General features: G+C 42.9%; 2 protein-coding genes across 3 annotated transcripts in view; both read right to left on the bottom strand.

The window, feature by feature from the left end:
• LOC102395477 overlaps nucleotides 1-17,315 on the bottom strand; it is a 61,375-nt gene that overhangs the window by 4,791 nt on the left and 39,269 nt on the right. The gene's annotated exons all lie outside the window — the stretch shown is intronic.
• HFE (homeostatic iron regulator) lies at nucleotides 3,222-12,356 on the bottom strand. Of its 2 annotated transcripts, none has more exons than XM_006048027.4 (6): nucleotides 12,117-12,355; nucleotides 8,527-8,790; nucleotides 7,798-8,097; nucleotides 6,411-6,686; nucleotides 6,165-6,278; nucleotides 3,222-5,189 (listed from the first exon to the last, which is right to left on the bottom strand). In XM_006048027.4, exons 1-6 carry the CDS (start codon nucleotides 12,190-12,192, stop codon nucleotides 5,149-5,151), a joined length of 1,071 nt encoding a protein of 356 aa, XP_006048089.3. In that variant the 5' UTR covers nucleotides 12,193-12,355; the 3' UTR covers nucleotides 3,222-5,148. The 2 variants fall into 2 exon arrangements, 1 of the variants encoding a protein (XP_006048089.3); XR_326629.4 differs by having other exon boundaries at nucleotides 6,087-6,278; nucleotides 12,117-12,356.

Genomic DNA, 17,315 nt, shown 5'->3' with positions numbered 1-17,315 from the left:
CATTTTCCAGCTGTGTAACCTTCAGCAAGTTAACTAACCTCTCTGTGCCTTGGTTTCCACACAACAAAATAAGGGTAACAGAATAACAAGAGCGTACATGTCACAAGATTCTTCAGAGGAATTAAATTAACATTTAGAACAAGGCCTGGCATCTAGTAAGTACTCAATAACTATTAGCTTAAAAAAAATTACTTTCAGGAAATATTCATGCTAAAGAAGACTTTACTGAGAATACAATTTTATCCAGCCAAGAAATAGAAGCTTTAGAAGCATCTGCTTAAGTCAGACTATATGTATCCCTCATATATATGAGTAAACACCTTAGAAAATTATTCAGAAACCGAATATGTGAGATACCAGTATGCATTCTAGGCCAAGTAATAAATGCATGCATGATGTCAGGGCAACCAAGGATTTTTAGTAAAATAGTCAATGAGATAATTTAATACTGTATTAAAATCTACATATTAATCACTTATTCAAAAATGGGAAGAAACAATGATGACCCAAAGTCCATAGAAATTAAAATTAGAGATATCTGTAAATAGCTTCAGTGCTTAAAGTCATGCATTTTAAAATTCTAGTCATGATTAGAGTGTGTAGCTTATAAGAACCTTGCAGCATTTGAGAGAAAGGCTTTTGTTTTTAAGTGTGTGTGTGTGTGTGTGTGTGTACATGAAGAATGAATCAAGTGCACAGCACACTGAGGCTATATTATTATAACACAAGACCAAGTTTTGCCTGTACCTCCCAGCAGGTCTTAACCAACTGCTGGCAGGTGGCCTCACCAGATTTGTTTGTTTTCCTTCTGTTCTTTTCCCAGTTAAGGCAGCTCAACAGTGCCCTGTGATTGCAGCTATTCAAATACCTGGTGAATAGTTTCATCCTTGCCCTCTCACAATTTCAGGGGCTTTTCTCCAAAGGTGATCCTATGTGTTTTCCTTTCCTCCTTTCCCCTGAGGACTTCGCCCTACCCCTCTCCCCCTCCTCACTCCCACTCACTATAGTCATAAAACCACTGTGACATTTTTGGCGTTGGCCACCAGATGACGCCCTTCTCCTTACTACCAAACTTGTAACTGGTTTTTGCCAGAGGTAAAATAAAATAGGTAACTTAAACGTTGGTATCTGATTTAGAAAGGCACAGGAACCAGAGGTCATATTGCCAACGTCTGCTGGATCATAGAAAAAGCAAGAGAATTCCAGAAAAATATCCACTTCTGCATCATTGACTATGCTAATGCCTTTGACTATGTAAATCACAACAAACTGGAAAATTTTTAAAGAGATGGGATACTAGACCACCATACCTGCCTCTTGAGAAACCTGTATGCAGGTCAAGAAGCAACAGTTAGAACCAGACATGGAACAGCAGACTGGTTCCAAATTGGGAAAGGAGTATGTCAAGGCTGTATGTTGTCACCCTGCTTATAACCTATATTCACTTTCATCAAGAGGTTCTTTAGTTCTTCTTCACTTTCTGCCAGAAGGGTGGTATCATCTGCATATCTGAGGTTATTGATATGTCTCCTGGCAATGGCAATCTTGATTGCAGCTTGTGCTTCATCCAGCCCAGCATTTTGCATATGCAGAGTACATCATGTAAAATGCTGGGATGAAGCACAAGCTGCAATCAAGATTGCCATTGCCAGGAGACATATCAATAACCTCAGATATGCAGATGATACCACCCTTCTGACAGAAAGTGAAGAAGAACTAAAGAGCCTCTTGATGAAAGTGAAAGAGAAGAGTGAAAAGCTGGCTTAAAACTCAACATTAAAAAAACTAAGATCATGGCATCCATTCCCATCACTTCATGGCAAATAGATGGGGAAATAATGGAAACAGTAACACTTTCTTCTCTTGGATTCCAAAATCACTGCAGATAGTGACTGCAGTTATGAAATAAAAGATGCTTGCTGCCTGAAAGAAAAGCTATAACCAACCAAGATAGCAAAATAAAAAGCAGAGACATTACTTTGCTGACTAAAGCCCATCTAGTCAAACATATGATTTTCCAGTAGTCATGTATGGATGTGAGTTGGACCATAAAGAAAGCTGAGCGCTGAAGAATTGATGTTTTTGAACTGCGGTGTTGGAGAAGACTCTTGAGAGTCCCTTGGACTGCAAGGAGATCCAACCAGTCAATCCTAAAGGAAATCAATTCTGAATATTCATTGGAAGTGCTGATGCTGAAGCTGAAACTCCAATACTTTGGTCTCCTGATGTGAAGAACTGACTCATTGGAAAAGACCCTGATGTTGGGAAAGATTGAAGGCAGGAGGAGAAGGGGATGACAGAGGATAAGATGGTGGTATGGCATCACCGACTCAGTGGACATGAGTTTGAGCAAGCTTGCAGAGTTGGTGATGGACAGGAAAACCTGGTGTGCTGCAGTCCATGGGGTTGCAATAAGTCAGACACGATTGAGCAACTGAACTGAACTGATCTGACTTCAAATGTAGCTGATCTTAAGAACTGATGAACAAGGCCAGAAAAATTAAGCTAAGAAACACTGAAAGAAAATGGAAATTTTATAATTGTGGTTATTTTTTAAAAATTAACAGGCTACAGTTAATAAATGTGTTACTGTGAAGAGTAGAATGTTTCTTGAAATTTTGTCCTATGTGAAACAAAAAGAACATAAAATAAACTGTTGCCTAATTAATTTTAGTATATCCTTAGTAAGATAGGAAACAGTATGAGCAAGGAAGATTTTTGGCAGTCTGCTTTGAGTATGGGAGGATATTTAAGGAGAAAGAATTTGTGCTTCCACCGTGGTTTGGAGGCAAAATGACCAACGTGTTACACTTTAGGTGATAATGTCTCTGGGGTAAAGAAAAACAATTAATTCAGCTACTCTAATTTAATGAAAATAAAGCGTTAAAAAAATTAGAAGCAGTACGGTGATGGTGGTGGTTTAGTTGCTAAGTCATGTCAGACTCTTTTGACCCCATGGACTTGAGCCTGCCAGGCTTCTCTGTCCATGGGATTCTCCAGGCAAGAATACTGGAGTAGGTTGCCATCTCCTTCTCCAGGGGATCTTCCCAACCCAGGAATCAAACCCAGGTCTCCTGCCTTGCAGACAGATTCTTTACCCACTGAGCTATGAGGGAAGATCCATGACCCCTTAGAAGCAGTATAAATGTCCCCAAAATAATTTAATGATGAAGTTGATTAAGTACATACATAAGATGGACAAATGCATCAGGAAAATCATGTACAATTAATTATGTATTTATTAAAATCTATGCATTTGATAATTTTATGTATTTTAATATAGCAACAATACTGAGAAGAAATACACAAACTGTTAATAGAGTTAGCTTTGGCTAATGGAAGGAAAGTTTCAATTCAACTCATTTTAAACTTTTCTGTAGTAAGCACAAATTCTATGTACTTTTATCCACTTAACTTTCATAACCAGAAAAAAAGAAAAGTTTAAAATAGTTGAGATATTTGTGCCCAAATTTAGTACTTACCAAACAAACTTCTGTGCTGTATTTGGTCTGAGGCACCTGCCCTCTGATCTCCAAGACAGAGCCTTGAACATAGTTATGCCACCAGTTGTACATAGCAGCATGAAATAAACATGAGTTATTTGGTGTGTGTGTGTATATATACACATATATATGTGTATATATATATATTTCTATTTTTCCAGCTTTAATATGAGAGGAGTTGCTCCAGTTTATGGAGGGAAATGCCTACACCCTAGTGGCCCTGATTGGAGCAGGACTCTGTGAGGTCCAACACAGTAACCAACCAACCCTCCCAATCTCAATCCCATGAGTGCTGCCAGACAGAACTGGCCAGTGTGGCAATGGAGAAGTTAGAGGTCACATTCCAGGGTTCTTCCCTCAGGAACTTTGAAAGGAAACATGGCCGAGATGTTTTTTGATGTTTTTCCCTTCACTTGAATCAAAGTCACTGAGTATACAGACAATGAGACAAGAGAAGAGCCATCTCCACAGCCATCTCCTTCTTTCCCCACTTAGTCCAAGTATCTGATCATCTGAATGCAGGAGCAAGGAGCTGGATCAAAGAGCCAGCCTGACTGAGTTTGACACCTATCTCTGTCCCTGGCAAGCTGTGAGATACTCTATATTAAACTTCACTTTCTTCATCTTTAAAAAAAAAGAGGGGGGATAATAGTACTGATGTCAAAGAACTATTGTAAGAACTATACGAGATAATACATGTAAATGGGCACTCAGAGAACTAAGTCTGGCACCACGTAAGAGCTTTTAAAATGTCAGCCACCTTATCCTTATCATCATCATCTTAATTATCATTTTCATTATCAGAACAAGGAGATGGTGTGAGCAGAGATCAAATCCTGTGCTACTTCAAGTCTGGCATACAGAAGAGGTACTGCAAAAGTGCAGGTGTCATTAATCTAAGGAATCCCACATGGCACCTTTGCTCAAATTTAAAAAAGATATCCTTCCCCAAGACACTTCCCACCCATTTTAGAGAAGACTATCCTAATAGGCACAAACATCCAGGAAAGGATGCCTCTTCTGCAAAAGGTGTCTGCTCGGGTTGTGCGATGCACAGCCTTCACGGCTGTACAACAGTCCAGATCTCCTTCTGATGGAAGAGACCACAGGGCTTGGTGACAGGTGAGTTCTCAATAACAGAGGAAGGGTTAAAAGGAAACTTGAATGGGTCTAGGAATTGCCTGGATGTGTGTGTCAAATTCTGATAGAGGCATTAGAGTGTATGACCTAAGGAGAAGGTTCAAAGCTATTCTCAGAGGTTTAAAGGAATCACGAGCAACCCTCTCCCCCTACCCCCACCCCCAGATTTAAGGAACCTCGTTCCACAGTTAGGAGATGAGATGATGTAGGTGTATGAAGTCTGAGGTGATGCAGGAAATCAATGTAGGTTCTAAATGTAGCCTGGGATTCAGGAAAGCCGCTTCTGGGGCAGAAGTCACAGCTGGGGCCCTTTAACAAGCAGGAACTCAGAAACCTAGATGGTGAACTTTTCAAGAGTGAATAAGGAAGGCTAAGAGCAGATAGTTCCTGAGACGGTTCCCATTTCTTAGCTCCAATTGTCCTGAGCATGAAGAATGCCATAAGGCCACGTGTTCCCTGAGTCTTGAGTTCTGTCTCCGCCCCACAAGGGTCTGCAGGCTGCCCTTCATTCACATTCGGCTAAGGCATAGTTGACAGCGGCTCCTCCTGCAAAGACAGGTCCAGGAAACAGGCGTCACAGACTTTGGATCTTCCCCTGACCCCTCATCCACTCATGTCTGACCATCCTCTTTCCAAGGAACCCCTGGATTTCAGGCACCATAATCTTTCATCTGCAAATGCTGAGTCTCCTTGCCTAACTGGTCTCCTTGCCTCCCATCTCACTTCCTAACAACTCACTCTCCGTACCGTGGAGATTGGATCCTCCTTTGCTGATTTAAGTTCCTGCATTGACCCTTTCCACCCACACCTCCATAAGAACCCAAAGGCCCCCAAGGCTCTGCAGGAGCTGGCTTCTGTCTACCCCTTTTTTCCCTGCACCACAGATGTTCAGGAAGTAGAAATACAAACTGATAAGTATGTAAAGTCAAGGGTCAAATTTATGATAATTCCTCACTCCCCAGCATCTGTCACTCTCTCCCACGTGCTCGGTTGCTTCACTTGCACAGAGCTCCCCTCATCCTCAACATTACCTAAAGAAATTCTACTTCTTCAAGATCCAGAAGCTATGGTTGATCCCCAGATGAATGTGGTCCTCCCTTCCCTTGACCCCACCAAGAACATTTGCTTCATAGGACCCTCAGGGGTCTTGAACTGCATTTACCTGTTTCATGGATTTTATTTCCTACTAGACTTGAGTTCTGAGAATGGCAATGGTGACTTAACCTCAGAGAACCTGCACTACCTTAAACAGCCCTTTGCCAAATAATAGGCACTCAACAGATGTTTGTTGAATTAGGAGCTTTCATTCTGAGGAGCTTTCATTCTGAGAGAAATCAGATTGAGAAATCAGCAAGAAATTCCTGCTCCCAGGGAGGTGCCAGGGTTCCCAAAGAAAAAAGAAGAGAGGGCTTCTCATGGATGCCAAATCCTCTTTGCCTCCACCTGCCACACTTTCTGCAGGAAGATGAGAGTGTCCTGGGCGCCATGGTGCTAAGAGGCTTCCTCCTTCTTCCTACTCACTCGAAGACTGCCGTCTCTTTAAGATTCTGAACAAAATTCCAATAAGGAAGATGATGACGCAAACAGCAATCCCACTGAGGATTCCAGTGACCAGGGTACCAGACAGTGAGGGCTCTAAAACAGCAAAAGCAAATGAAAGCCCATGACTCTGCCCCCAGCCCAGAGCAGACCCTCCCCTGACTGCCCTGTTGACCAACCCCAGCCCGCCCACACCAGGTTTTCTCAGCCCCTGCCTCTCATCCATACCCCAGGTGGCAGTGAGGGGCTGATCCAGGCCTGGGTGCTCCACTTGGCAGCTGTATCTCTGCTCTTCCCCAGGGAGCATGGCCAAGGCCACCCAGGCCTGGTAGGTCCCGTCCCCATTGGGCAACACATCCTCTGGCTTAACGTCCTTGGCATCCAGGAACTGCTTGTCCTTCAGCCACCTAATGGTGATGTTCTGGGGGTAGAAGTTCAGAGCCCGACACCGAAGAGTGGTCAGTGAAGAGGTCACGTGATGAGTCACTTTCACCAAAGGAGGCACTGGACAGGAAGAAGGGAGGATCTGGAGAGGGACTCTTCCTACCCATGCCAGGAAGACCAGAACATTCACTTCCTTTCTTTACCACTTTCGCTTCCCTTTCTTTACCACTTTCACTTCCCTTTCCCTACAGATTGGAGGAAGGAGTCACCCTGTGCAGACAGAGCAAGCTGTAGGAAAGACACACCACCATTTTGTGTCCTAAAATACGTTACATGATTCAGGTCTGATGTGGGTCAGTCAGTCATAGCAGCCTGTTCTCCAGTCCCACATGGAAATATGCACACCTGTTGCCCATGTGCTATGTTCTTTGTTAATACTTTAAGTTGAATCAAATGAAACTGCCCCTTGTGTGTGCGTGTTAAGTCACTTCAGTCTTGTCTGACTCTTTGGGACCCTATGGACTGTAGCCCACCAGGCTCCTCTGTCCATGGGATTCTCCAGGCAAGAATACTGGAGTGGGTTGCCATGCCCTCCTTCAGGGGATCTTCCCAACCCAGGGATTGAACCCGTGTCTCTTAAATCTCCTGCATTGGCAAATGGATTCTTTATGACCAGTGCCATTTAGGAAGCCTGAAATTGCCCCTTATGAGGATCAAAACTGATGGAATATGTACTCTCGGTAATTTCACCTGGTTCAACATGATAAATATTCTTGTAGGAAGGGGTCTTGTCAGATAGTCAGCCTTCATGACTACTAGTATGTTCTGTGAAAGTAGCTTTGACCACTCGAGATTGTGCTACTCTGACTGGTTGCCTCATTAGGTAATTTCTTGCCTTGGTATTCATTCATATGAAAATTGGCATCTCTGAATCACTAAAGGTTACAAATGGGCATAGGGTTCTTGGTTAAATTGAGAGAAAAATCACAGTTACTTCTTTAGCTATGTGCATGGAAAAAAATTAAAATCATGACCCACAGCTAGATGATACATCTCAACTGTAAGGGGGAAACCTCAGAGCTAGAGACCTCGAGGTGGAAAACTCAGACCTCAGTTCCTTCCCAGGAAGTCACACAATATCGGCCATCTCTGAAACCCCAGCTGGGGATCCTGTACCCTGTACCCCGCCTCCACTCCATCACAAGAGGGCCAGAGAGTGCTCCCGCCATACCTTGCTGCTCCAGAGGCCCTCTCCCCAGCTCCAGCAAATGCAGCAGCTGCTCGGGGCAATCCCGATCCAGGTAGGCCCTGTTCTGTTTGGCCCGAATCTTGTTCACTTCCCACTCCAGCTTGGTGACCTGGGCCCCGGGCTCTGCTGCTCTCCAATCCAGTGTCTCAGGCCGGAATTCAAGATGGTCCTGCCCATCGTACCCGTACTTCCAGAACCCTCTGGTGCTGTTGTCCTCTTGCAACTCACAGCCCAGGATCACCTGCAGGGTGTGGGACTCTGGCATCGCCCCCAGCTTCGTTACTGAAACCAAAGGAGCAGGTCCCTGTTTCTGCCATTGTGTGTGTGTTAGTCGCTCAGTCGTGTCTGACTCTTTGTGACGACCCTATGGACTATAGCCTGCCAGGCTCCTGTGTCCATGGGATTCTCCAGGCAAGAATACTGGAGTGGGTTGCCATTTCCTTCTCCAGGAGATCTTCCCAGCCCAGGAATCGAACCCAGGTCTTCCACATTGCAGGTGGATTCTTTACCATCTGGGCCACCAGGGAAGCCCTTGCAGGGATAACAGGAACCATTACAGGGACTGAACAACCTCAGGAAGCAAACACTTGCCCTCTTCTCTGCCCCCCAGGACCTCAAATAGCCAGGATCTCAAACCTCCCTCAAGATGCATCTGTGAAGCAGGGACACACCCCGCCCACCTTGGGAAGGTGAGGCCAGCTCTTCACGCACCCTTGCTCTGGTTGTGGTTGTCCATGATTGTCCAGAAGTCCACGATGAACATGTGGTCCCAGCCTTTCAGATTCTGACTCAGCTGAAGCCACAGCTGGCTGGTGGCCCTGCTCCAGAGCCATGGGGCGCGCCGCTCTGCACGGCGACTCTCATGATCATAGGACACGAACAGCTGGTCATCCACGTAGCCCAAAGCCTCAAACAGGGGCAGCCCGAGGTCTGGCTTGGAGGCGCCCATGAAGAGGAAGTGCAGGGAGTGTGACCCTGGGGAGAGGGCAACAGGACACATAGGAGACTGGGAGTCTGCACATGGTCTGAATCTACTCGAACCAGCTGTGTCCGGTCCCACCCTGTGAAAGTGGGTGGTGCCCTCCCTCCCCATGACCCTTTTTCCCCGAGATCCTCCTTGTGCCGTGTGGGCTGGACCCCCTTTCAGCCCCCAGCCCCTGACCCAGAACTCACAATTCCAGCAGCCTCCCCTTGGGGACAACAGATTTTAGAAAATCCCAAGATGTGTCTAGCTAGGGCAGTTGAGCTCAGGAGTTGGTGCTCAGACCCAATTAGATCCAAGTCCAGAGGAATTATTGTCCAGCTTTTATCACTGCTTCCATCTCTAAACCCTTTCTTGTGTACAGACAGACCTCTATTTTTTTTTTTTTTTTTTTTGCCCTTTGAAGCTAATGTGTTTTTTTTACAAATTGGTTTTTGGCAACCCCACATCAAGCAGGTCTATTGGTACCACTTTTCCAACAGCCTTTGCTCACTTTAATATCTCTGTGTCACATTTTGGTAATTCTCACAAGATTTCCCACATTTTCATTATTGTTCTATTTGTTACGGTGATCTGTGATCAGTGATCTTTGGTGTTACTATTATAAAAAGATTTTGACTCTCTGAAGGTTCAGATTATGGCTAACACTTTTTAGCAATACTTTTTTAAAAATTAAGGTACATATGTTTTTTAAGACAATACAGTTGTACACTTAACAGCATACAGTGTAGTAAACACAACTTGGGCATGTACTGGGAAACCAAAAACTTTGTCTGAGTTGTTATCTTATGATGTTCCCTTTATTGTGGTTGTCTGAAACTGAACCCACAATATCTCTGAGGTCTGCCTATAAATGTTTGCTGTTAAATGCTTGAAGATGTGCTGATAAATAGCTCAGGGTATCTTTCAGCATCAGAATAGTTCCAAATCAAATGCAAATGTGAAAAAACACCCAGAAAGCCCAAAGGGACAGGCCTTGGGCAGGTGTGAGTTTTCTTATGCATTCCCTTAATTCTAGATGGGGGAGTTCAGTGTGTATCCGCGATGCCTAGAACAGTGTCTGGCATGAAGTAGAAGCTTAATACCTACTTGTTGGATAACTAAATGCCGACTTCTAGATTTCCATCTCTGACCCTGAACTCTAGATTCTTACTCTCCAACTCTGCCTATATGATACCACCAGTTGGATGACTCATTGGAATTTCAAACTTGAACAAGTCTAAAATCAGGCTCTTGGTTGCCCCCAAACTGCTCTTTCTTCTACCTTCACCACCTTGGAAATGACACCACCGATCCCCCTGTTGCTGAGGCTGATAAAATAAAGATAAAATAATAATAGAGCCACCTTGACTTCTCTATCATATGAACCTTTATAGATCCCTCAGCAACTTCCTTTAAAATAAATCCAGAATAGAATTATTTCTCACCACCACCTCTGCTCCCACCCGGCCCAGTCCATCATCTCTTGCCTGTCTGCTTCGCCCTGTTTTTTTTTTTTTTTTTTTTTTTTTAAATCACTGCTCCCTTCATTCTGCTTTCCATAGAGCAGCCAGAGCGATCTTTTCAACAGTTATTCTGGATCACATCACTCCTGGTTTGGAGTCCACACTGCAACCTGTGAGGCCCTAGGGGACTCACCCATGGCTCCTTTGCTGAACCCATCACCTGTTCTGGGCCTCCGGAGCCCTTGCTCTTTCTTCAATCAGGATATTTATTTTCTTAGGGACATCTGACAATGCCTGGGGACGTTTTTGGTTGTCACGACCAGGGAGTGTACTAACATCCAGTGAGTAAAGGACAGTGACCCTGCTAAATGTCCTACAGTACACATGACAGTCCCCACAACAAAAAATGTCAATGAGTGCTGACGTTGCAAATCCTTGCCAGGTCCCCCTAGCCTGTCTGGGAAGCGCTGCTCCCAGTGAGCATCCCCTTACTTACTTCAAGTCTCTGCTCAAACCCAGCCGGGGACAGTGGCCTACCCTGACCTCCTCGATTCACAGGTTACCCTGATGCTCTCTATCCATTTGTGTATTGTCATCCCTATCTACTCGAAGGCAAAACATCGAGGACTCGGCTCCCTGCTCTTGATTTACTTGTAGTCAGTGAAGACTTTCCTTCATCAGACTTTATGATTTAACCTCTAATGCAGAGTAACTTTTAAGAATCTCAACTATGAAGAGCCCTGGGTAACAATGACAAAGTTACTGGTGAGCAGTCTTATTTTGTTCTCATCATCTATAAAGTGTGGATACATATACAACCTATCCTCCAAGTGTGGTTCTATCAATGTATAAAGCATATAGAGCTGTGCCAGACAACAGTGAGGTCAAACACTGTCAGCCAAGATTACAACCAGTGGTAGGTACTTCATGTCAGAAAACCAGACTATCTAAATTCTTTGTAACCTGGGGAAAGGATTTAACCTGAAGTTGTTAACCACTAATAAAATCAAGATATGAATAGTTCCTACCGTCCAAAGGCTGAGTAGAGTCAAACCAGATCACAGATAGGTAGGTGATTTAAAACTTAAATTTCTTACATGCTAACTATCATCTCTTTGGCCTCCTTTATATACAATACTATTAACATTGCAAATTAACAACCCCAGTCTGAAAAGAACTGTGAAAATCAGTTCAAAAGTTCAAAAATATCAGGCAGGTTATTTTTCCAAGCAAAAGAACAAAACCCAAGAGTAAGGCCTCTGGCCGAACTCTCAAGAACCTCCTATCCTCAGTCTGTGCCAGCGGTTCGGAAATGGAAACCCGGCGGCCTTCACTGTGTGTTTACTCAGCCCTGCCTCCCAACCCTTAGAGACCCCGGGTGTGGAAACACCGGAGGGGGCACTCCGGCCAAGGTCGCCCTCGGTGAGAAGAACTTCCTGTTTGGGGCGGGATCGGGGGTGAAAGCACACAATCGAAGTGCGTGCCTGCTAAGTCGCTTCGGTTAACAGCAGAAACAAGAAAACCGAGATCGGAGGCCAAGGACCCCTAATCCTAGCTCGACCTCAATGAGAGATTTCTATTCTAAAAGCGTCCAAGCTGGGAGAAGGAGTAGGTGGTTCCGAGCGCCAAGCCGTGGCAGCAAGGACAGGGAGTGGGCGGGGAGTGGGGGGTCAAGGTCTTGGGACGGGAGGTCCCCTAACCCCATCTGCACTCGCTGTGGCCCGCATGCCCCCCGGAAAAAGCTGGGGGAGGGCACCGCGCACAGGGCTGAGCAGTCGTTCGGAGCTTAGCGAACTCCCAAGCGCTAAGAAAAGCTAGTTTCGATTTTGCCTCCCCCGCCGCGCCCCTCTAGCGCCCGCAGCCCCCGGACTCACGCGGCGGTCGCCCCTGCGTGGCCGCAGTCCGCAGGAGGATCAAGAGGAGAAGCGCCGGCCGGGCTCGCGGGCCCATTTTCCCGGCTCGGACCGCGCGTCCCGGCGCTTTTCAGCCGCTTGGGTAGGGCGGGGAAACGGGGATGATCCAAGAAGTCACCCTGGAGCCATTGCCGAGGCTCTGGGGATCCCAGATGAAACTTCCTGGCCAGTGGGATCCTTTTCCGGGACTGCTGCTGAAAAGAAATGGGTCTCCTGCGCTTGAACTCTCTCTCCTGAAACCCAGAGTACCTGCTTGGGAAACACTCGGTCACACAACTGTCTCTTTGGTTTTTTAAATCCCGAGAGGATGCTGATTGAGAATATATTTAATGATTTTATGATCTAAATATTTACCATTTAAATATTGAATAACTTGAATATTCAGGTACACATTGTCAAAATTTTTAAGTTCAACTTGCCAATCTTGATATTCAAGTTACGAATATTTTTTGCATAAAAACTTCATTTTATTCTTTCATCAGAATTTAGTTAAATCATAAACTTAATAGATTAGAGCCTATCTATTGCCGTATCTTTCATAGCTTTTATAGTTACATTTCATGAACTACTGCTCATTGGAATACTCTGGAGAATCGTAAAACCTGTAGATGTTCTCCTATAGCCCACGGACACCCATTTAATTACTGTGCAATGCCACCAGGGCACTGGGATTTTAAACAACCCCCTCCCCCACCCCAACACAACAAAGTTTGAGAACTACTGTCTTAGACTTTTCAAAAGAATATTAAAAAATATTTAGGAAAAAGGATTTTCCTAAAGCCTTTAAATACCTGGTAAATACAGTGATACCTTTAAAAGCACGTATGCAAATTTTTGCCATCCAAGAAAAAATTCAAACTTGGCAATTTTGGAAAGTATGGGGATATGAAATAGGGTGGAGAAAATGTTGAACATTGATGATGAGTACATGGGAGTTGACTGTACAATTTTTTTTTCCCTAGGTGACAGCTTTACGGACATAAAATTCACTTACACACAATTCATCCATTTAAAGTTTAAAATTCTAAGGCTTTAGTATATTCATAAAGGTGAGCAACCATATCACAATTTAGGACATTTTCCATCCCCTCCACAAAGAAACCTTTCAGTACCTTTTAGTCATCATCTCCAAATTCCAACACCCACCCCCCCCCGCCTCCCCGCCCCACCAACCAGTCTCTAATCTACTGTTAAAAAACAAAATTCAGCACAGTAAATTTTAAAAATCAAATTGACTTTATTGAATGATTCATGAGTCAGGCAACATACCATCTAGTAAATTGAGGAGAGCTCCAAAGAACTACAGAAAAGGAAAAATGTATCTTTACTATGGCCTTATTCTGGCTTCTCTGAACCTCAATCTGCTCATCTGTGAAATGGGATAATAAACTGATCACCAAATGATACTCTACATGAATGAAATTTTACAGCTTTTAATAGATAATGACACTCCTAGAGGGTAATAATAACAGATCTGACAGATTAGGAACAAACTATTTTGGTTTAGAGTGCCATCAGAATGAATGACATGGCATAATGAAGTGTCTCATTTGCAAAGAGTTTGAGGCCAATGCAATGACTATTTTTGTCAGTTGTTATCTTTCAGCTCTTCCAAGAGCCTTAGAAACTTTAAGGGAGAAAATGTCCTCTATATTTAATATCTACCAATGAAAACTGTCCATATATATTGTTTTCATTACCGATGAGAAAAACAACAAAGTCTACTCTTGCTCACTTTAGTACAGTTTTTGTAAACTACCCTATTATATCTTATTTCTGATGAGTATATGTGTGTGCCTTAGGGGCACATAATTTATAATCAATCTGTAAGGCAAAGTTATATTGCAAGCCACTTGAACACTCTGTCTCAATTTTCTTGTTTTGTAAAGAGGTGGTGATAATAGCTACTTCACAAAATGATACTTAGAATTAAGTTTAAGAAACCCCCAAGTTGATAAATGAAGCCCTCAACAAAGTTCCTGGTAAATAATCAGGGCTAAATTATATTTATTATTATTGCCTGTCCAAATATAATATTAATATCATCAATGATATATATATTTTTTTAACCTGAGGATGCTGCTCCCTACCAGGTGACAGATCAGTATCCTCTTGCAGATTGTCCATATTGTGGTTAATGGTTATTCCACAGTTAATAGTTTTAGAAGATAAAACATATGCAGTCTCTTTAGGTCTCTGGATTCTGGGTACTTTTCTTAGGCCATGCTACACAGCATGTGGAATCTTAGGTCCCCAACCTGGGATGCAACTCATGCCCCTTGCATTGCAAGTGTGGAGTCTTAACCACTGGACAGACTGGAAGTCCCTGGGGTTCTTATGCCTAGTTTGCTGCTCACATTTAAGACACAATTAAAGTGGCTTCTCCCCAAGGTTTCTACTCCCATGATAGGATAAAATTGGCCGTTTCCTCCATTTCTCTCTACACTATACTAACAGATGTAAAACATTTCTGTCCATTCTCTTCTCCTATATTTTTCCCTTTATTCTAAACTATATGCACTATGGGGGTAGTTATGTGTGCATATCATCCTTATTAATTGTTAAAAAAGTGAATGAATCAAGCACTTGTTTCTAGTCCGTTTGATAATGTTTTCCTCTTTATAGAGTATTGACTCCAAAGGACCTATTGGCCAACCTAGTGCTTGACTACTCTGGGCACTTAGTCCACTCTCACAGCCTCTCAATACTGTCACGTCATTTGTAGGTAATAATTATTTCTGTCCATCAAGAGACTATAAGAATGAGTTTGAAATTTTCTGAGTAATATGTCAACCCAAAATTAATGATTGATGACTTAGCCCGGCAGCCAGGAGCATCAGCTGTCCATCAAGGGCAGTGTGAATTTGGAGTGTCATCTAGTGTCTGTTGGAGTCAATGACATCCTACATCGTAAATGCTTTGGGCAAAGAAGGGGGCCGGAGCAAACTCACTTATTAAAGGTTTAATTGGACTTTTATACAACTTACACTTTAGTGCAGTCCACTTCTTGAGGCTTTGTTTGGGGCATGTGTGTTACACTGAAGGTGCTGGGTTGTTCTTAAGCACGTTGCTAAGTCACAAGCCTCTATATCATTTTATCCTTATTAGTACATAGTGTAATAAATTTGTTACTGCAATTATTATTATCACCATCATTATCATAATTGATAACCCTTAACCGGGAGAGTTCCAGTGTTACTATCTTTGCACAATAGTATTTGTTGTTGTTGTTGTTTTTCCCTGTCATCCTCCTCACTGGTCATTTTTACTTTAAAAATAGAAAGAAAAGTAATTTAGCATTTTAAAAATTGCTTTTATAAGGGTCTAGGTTTAACTTCCAGCCTCAAGTAAAATTGATGTTTCCTCCTTTTCATGTTCACTCTGACTTTTACCACATCTGACATAGTCTATATTTTTTTTGGGGTCTCCAGCTTCCAAATTCCACTCTAAGGGTAGAGCCCATCTTATTTATTTTCTTATTTCCCCAAATCCAAATGGGATTATTGATCCCTTCCTTATTCTTGCCTGCCTGTAGACCTGCTGAAGTCTTGGGACTAACCAGTGGTATCAGGATGATCATTTGTAAAGAAAAAGAGGAATAAAAATTTCTGTTCACTGAAAGAGACAGAAAGGTGTTATCACTGACTGATTGACTTCTCTTGCTCAGTCTTGTCTGATTTTTTGTGACCCCCATGGACTAGCCCACCTTCCATGGACAGAGAATTTTCCAGGCAAGAATACTGGAGTGGGTTGCCATTTCCGTCTCCAAGGTTTCTTTCCTACCTAAGGATTGAACCTTGGTCTCCTGACAGGCGAATTCTTTACTACTGTCATCTGGAAAGCCCAAATTTATCAGGAGAAGTTAATAATTACCTAAGGGACTGGGGAAAGTATAACATACCAGGCACCAAATTAAACTTTGGTTGGTTTGGATTGCCATCTAGTGTCCATCAGAACAGACAGCACGATGTATTATAAACACTTGATTCTGCCCAAAAGGTATGATATTCATGCAGAATTAGTTGCAGGGGTGAAAATGTTTTCTAACTAAAACTCATTAAACAGACTAGTAAGTAAGTAAAAGTTGTGGGTGTATTTTAATTTTATGCACTTTGTAATAGAAAAGCAAAAGTCTTTGACTTTAGTTCAATTGATATTTGTGTGTGTGTGTGTGTGTGTGTGTGTTCAGGGTACGTGAGTTATAATCAGTCTGCAGGGCTGTCCTAGGAGAAACCTGAATTCTCAATTTCTATTTCCTTATTGGTAAAGCAATAACAATTGTAATGGTACTCATTTAGGAGAAGGCAATGGCAACCCACTCCAGTACTCTTGCCTGGAAAATCCCATGGACGGAGGAGCCTGGTAGGCTGCAGTCCACGGGGTCACACAGAGTCGGCCACGACTGAAGCGACTTAGCAGCAGGATGGTGGTGAAGACAGAATGAAAATAGTGCATATAATGCCTGATGCATAGAAAGTGTTCAGTTAACTGTTATCTTTATTAGTATTATTGACACCTTTGAACAAACAGTGAAGAATGGTGCTATGCTCGTTTTATAAGAATGTATGTATAACTTTTAAAATAATTTTTTAAAATATATGTATATAAAAATTTTTGTACTCACAAGGCAGCACTCTTCTTAGAACTATATAAACATTAACTCATCAATTCTCATAGCAACCTATAAAACAGGTACTATTACTGCCACTTTATAGATGAAAACTGAGAAAACTGAGGCATAGAGGAGTTAATAAACTTATCTAATGGCAATATTGAATTTGAACTCTGGCATTCCAGTATTGAGCTAGTGCTTTTGATAAATATATTATGCTACCTCTGTATTTTTCCTGAAATATTTTATAAAATTAAAAGGAAAATTTTATAAAAGTGCTGCTACATTAACCATGAGAAGTATAAGAAATCTATGTATTAACTGAAACATTCTCTCAGTCATGTCTGACTCGTTGTGACCCCATGGACAGTAGCCCACCAGGCTCCTCTGTCCATGGGATTCTCCAGGCAAGAATACTGGAGTGGGTAGCCATTCCCTTCTCCAGGGAATCTTCCTGACATAGGACTCAAACCTGGATCTTCTGCATCCCAGGCAGGTTTTTTACTATCTGAGCCACCAGGGAAGCCCAACAAATTCTTCGATAATGT

The sequence above is a fragment of the Bubalus bubalis genome, chromosome 2 (genome assembly GCF_019923935.1).
Source record: "Bubalus bubalis isolate 160015118507 breed Murrah chromosome 2, NDDB_SH_1, whole genome shotgun sequence".
In the NCBI taxonomy this organism is placed as follows: domain Eukaryota; kingdom Metazoa; phylum Chordata; class Mammalia; order Artiodactyla; family Bovidae; genus Bubalus; species Bubalus bubalis.
This window is presented reverse-complemented; position numbering and strand designations above follow the sequence as displayed.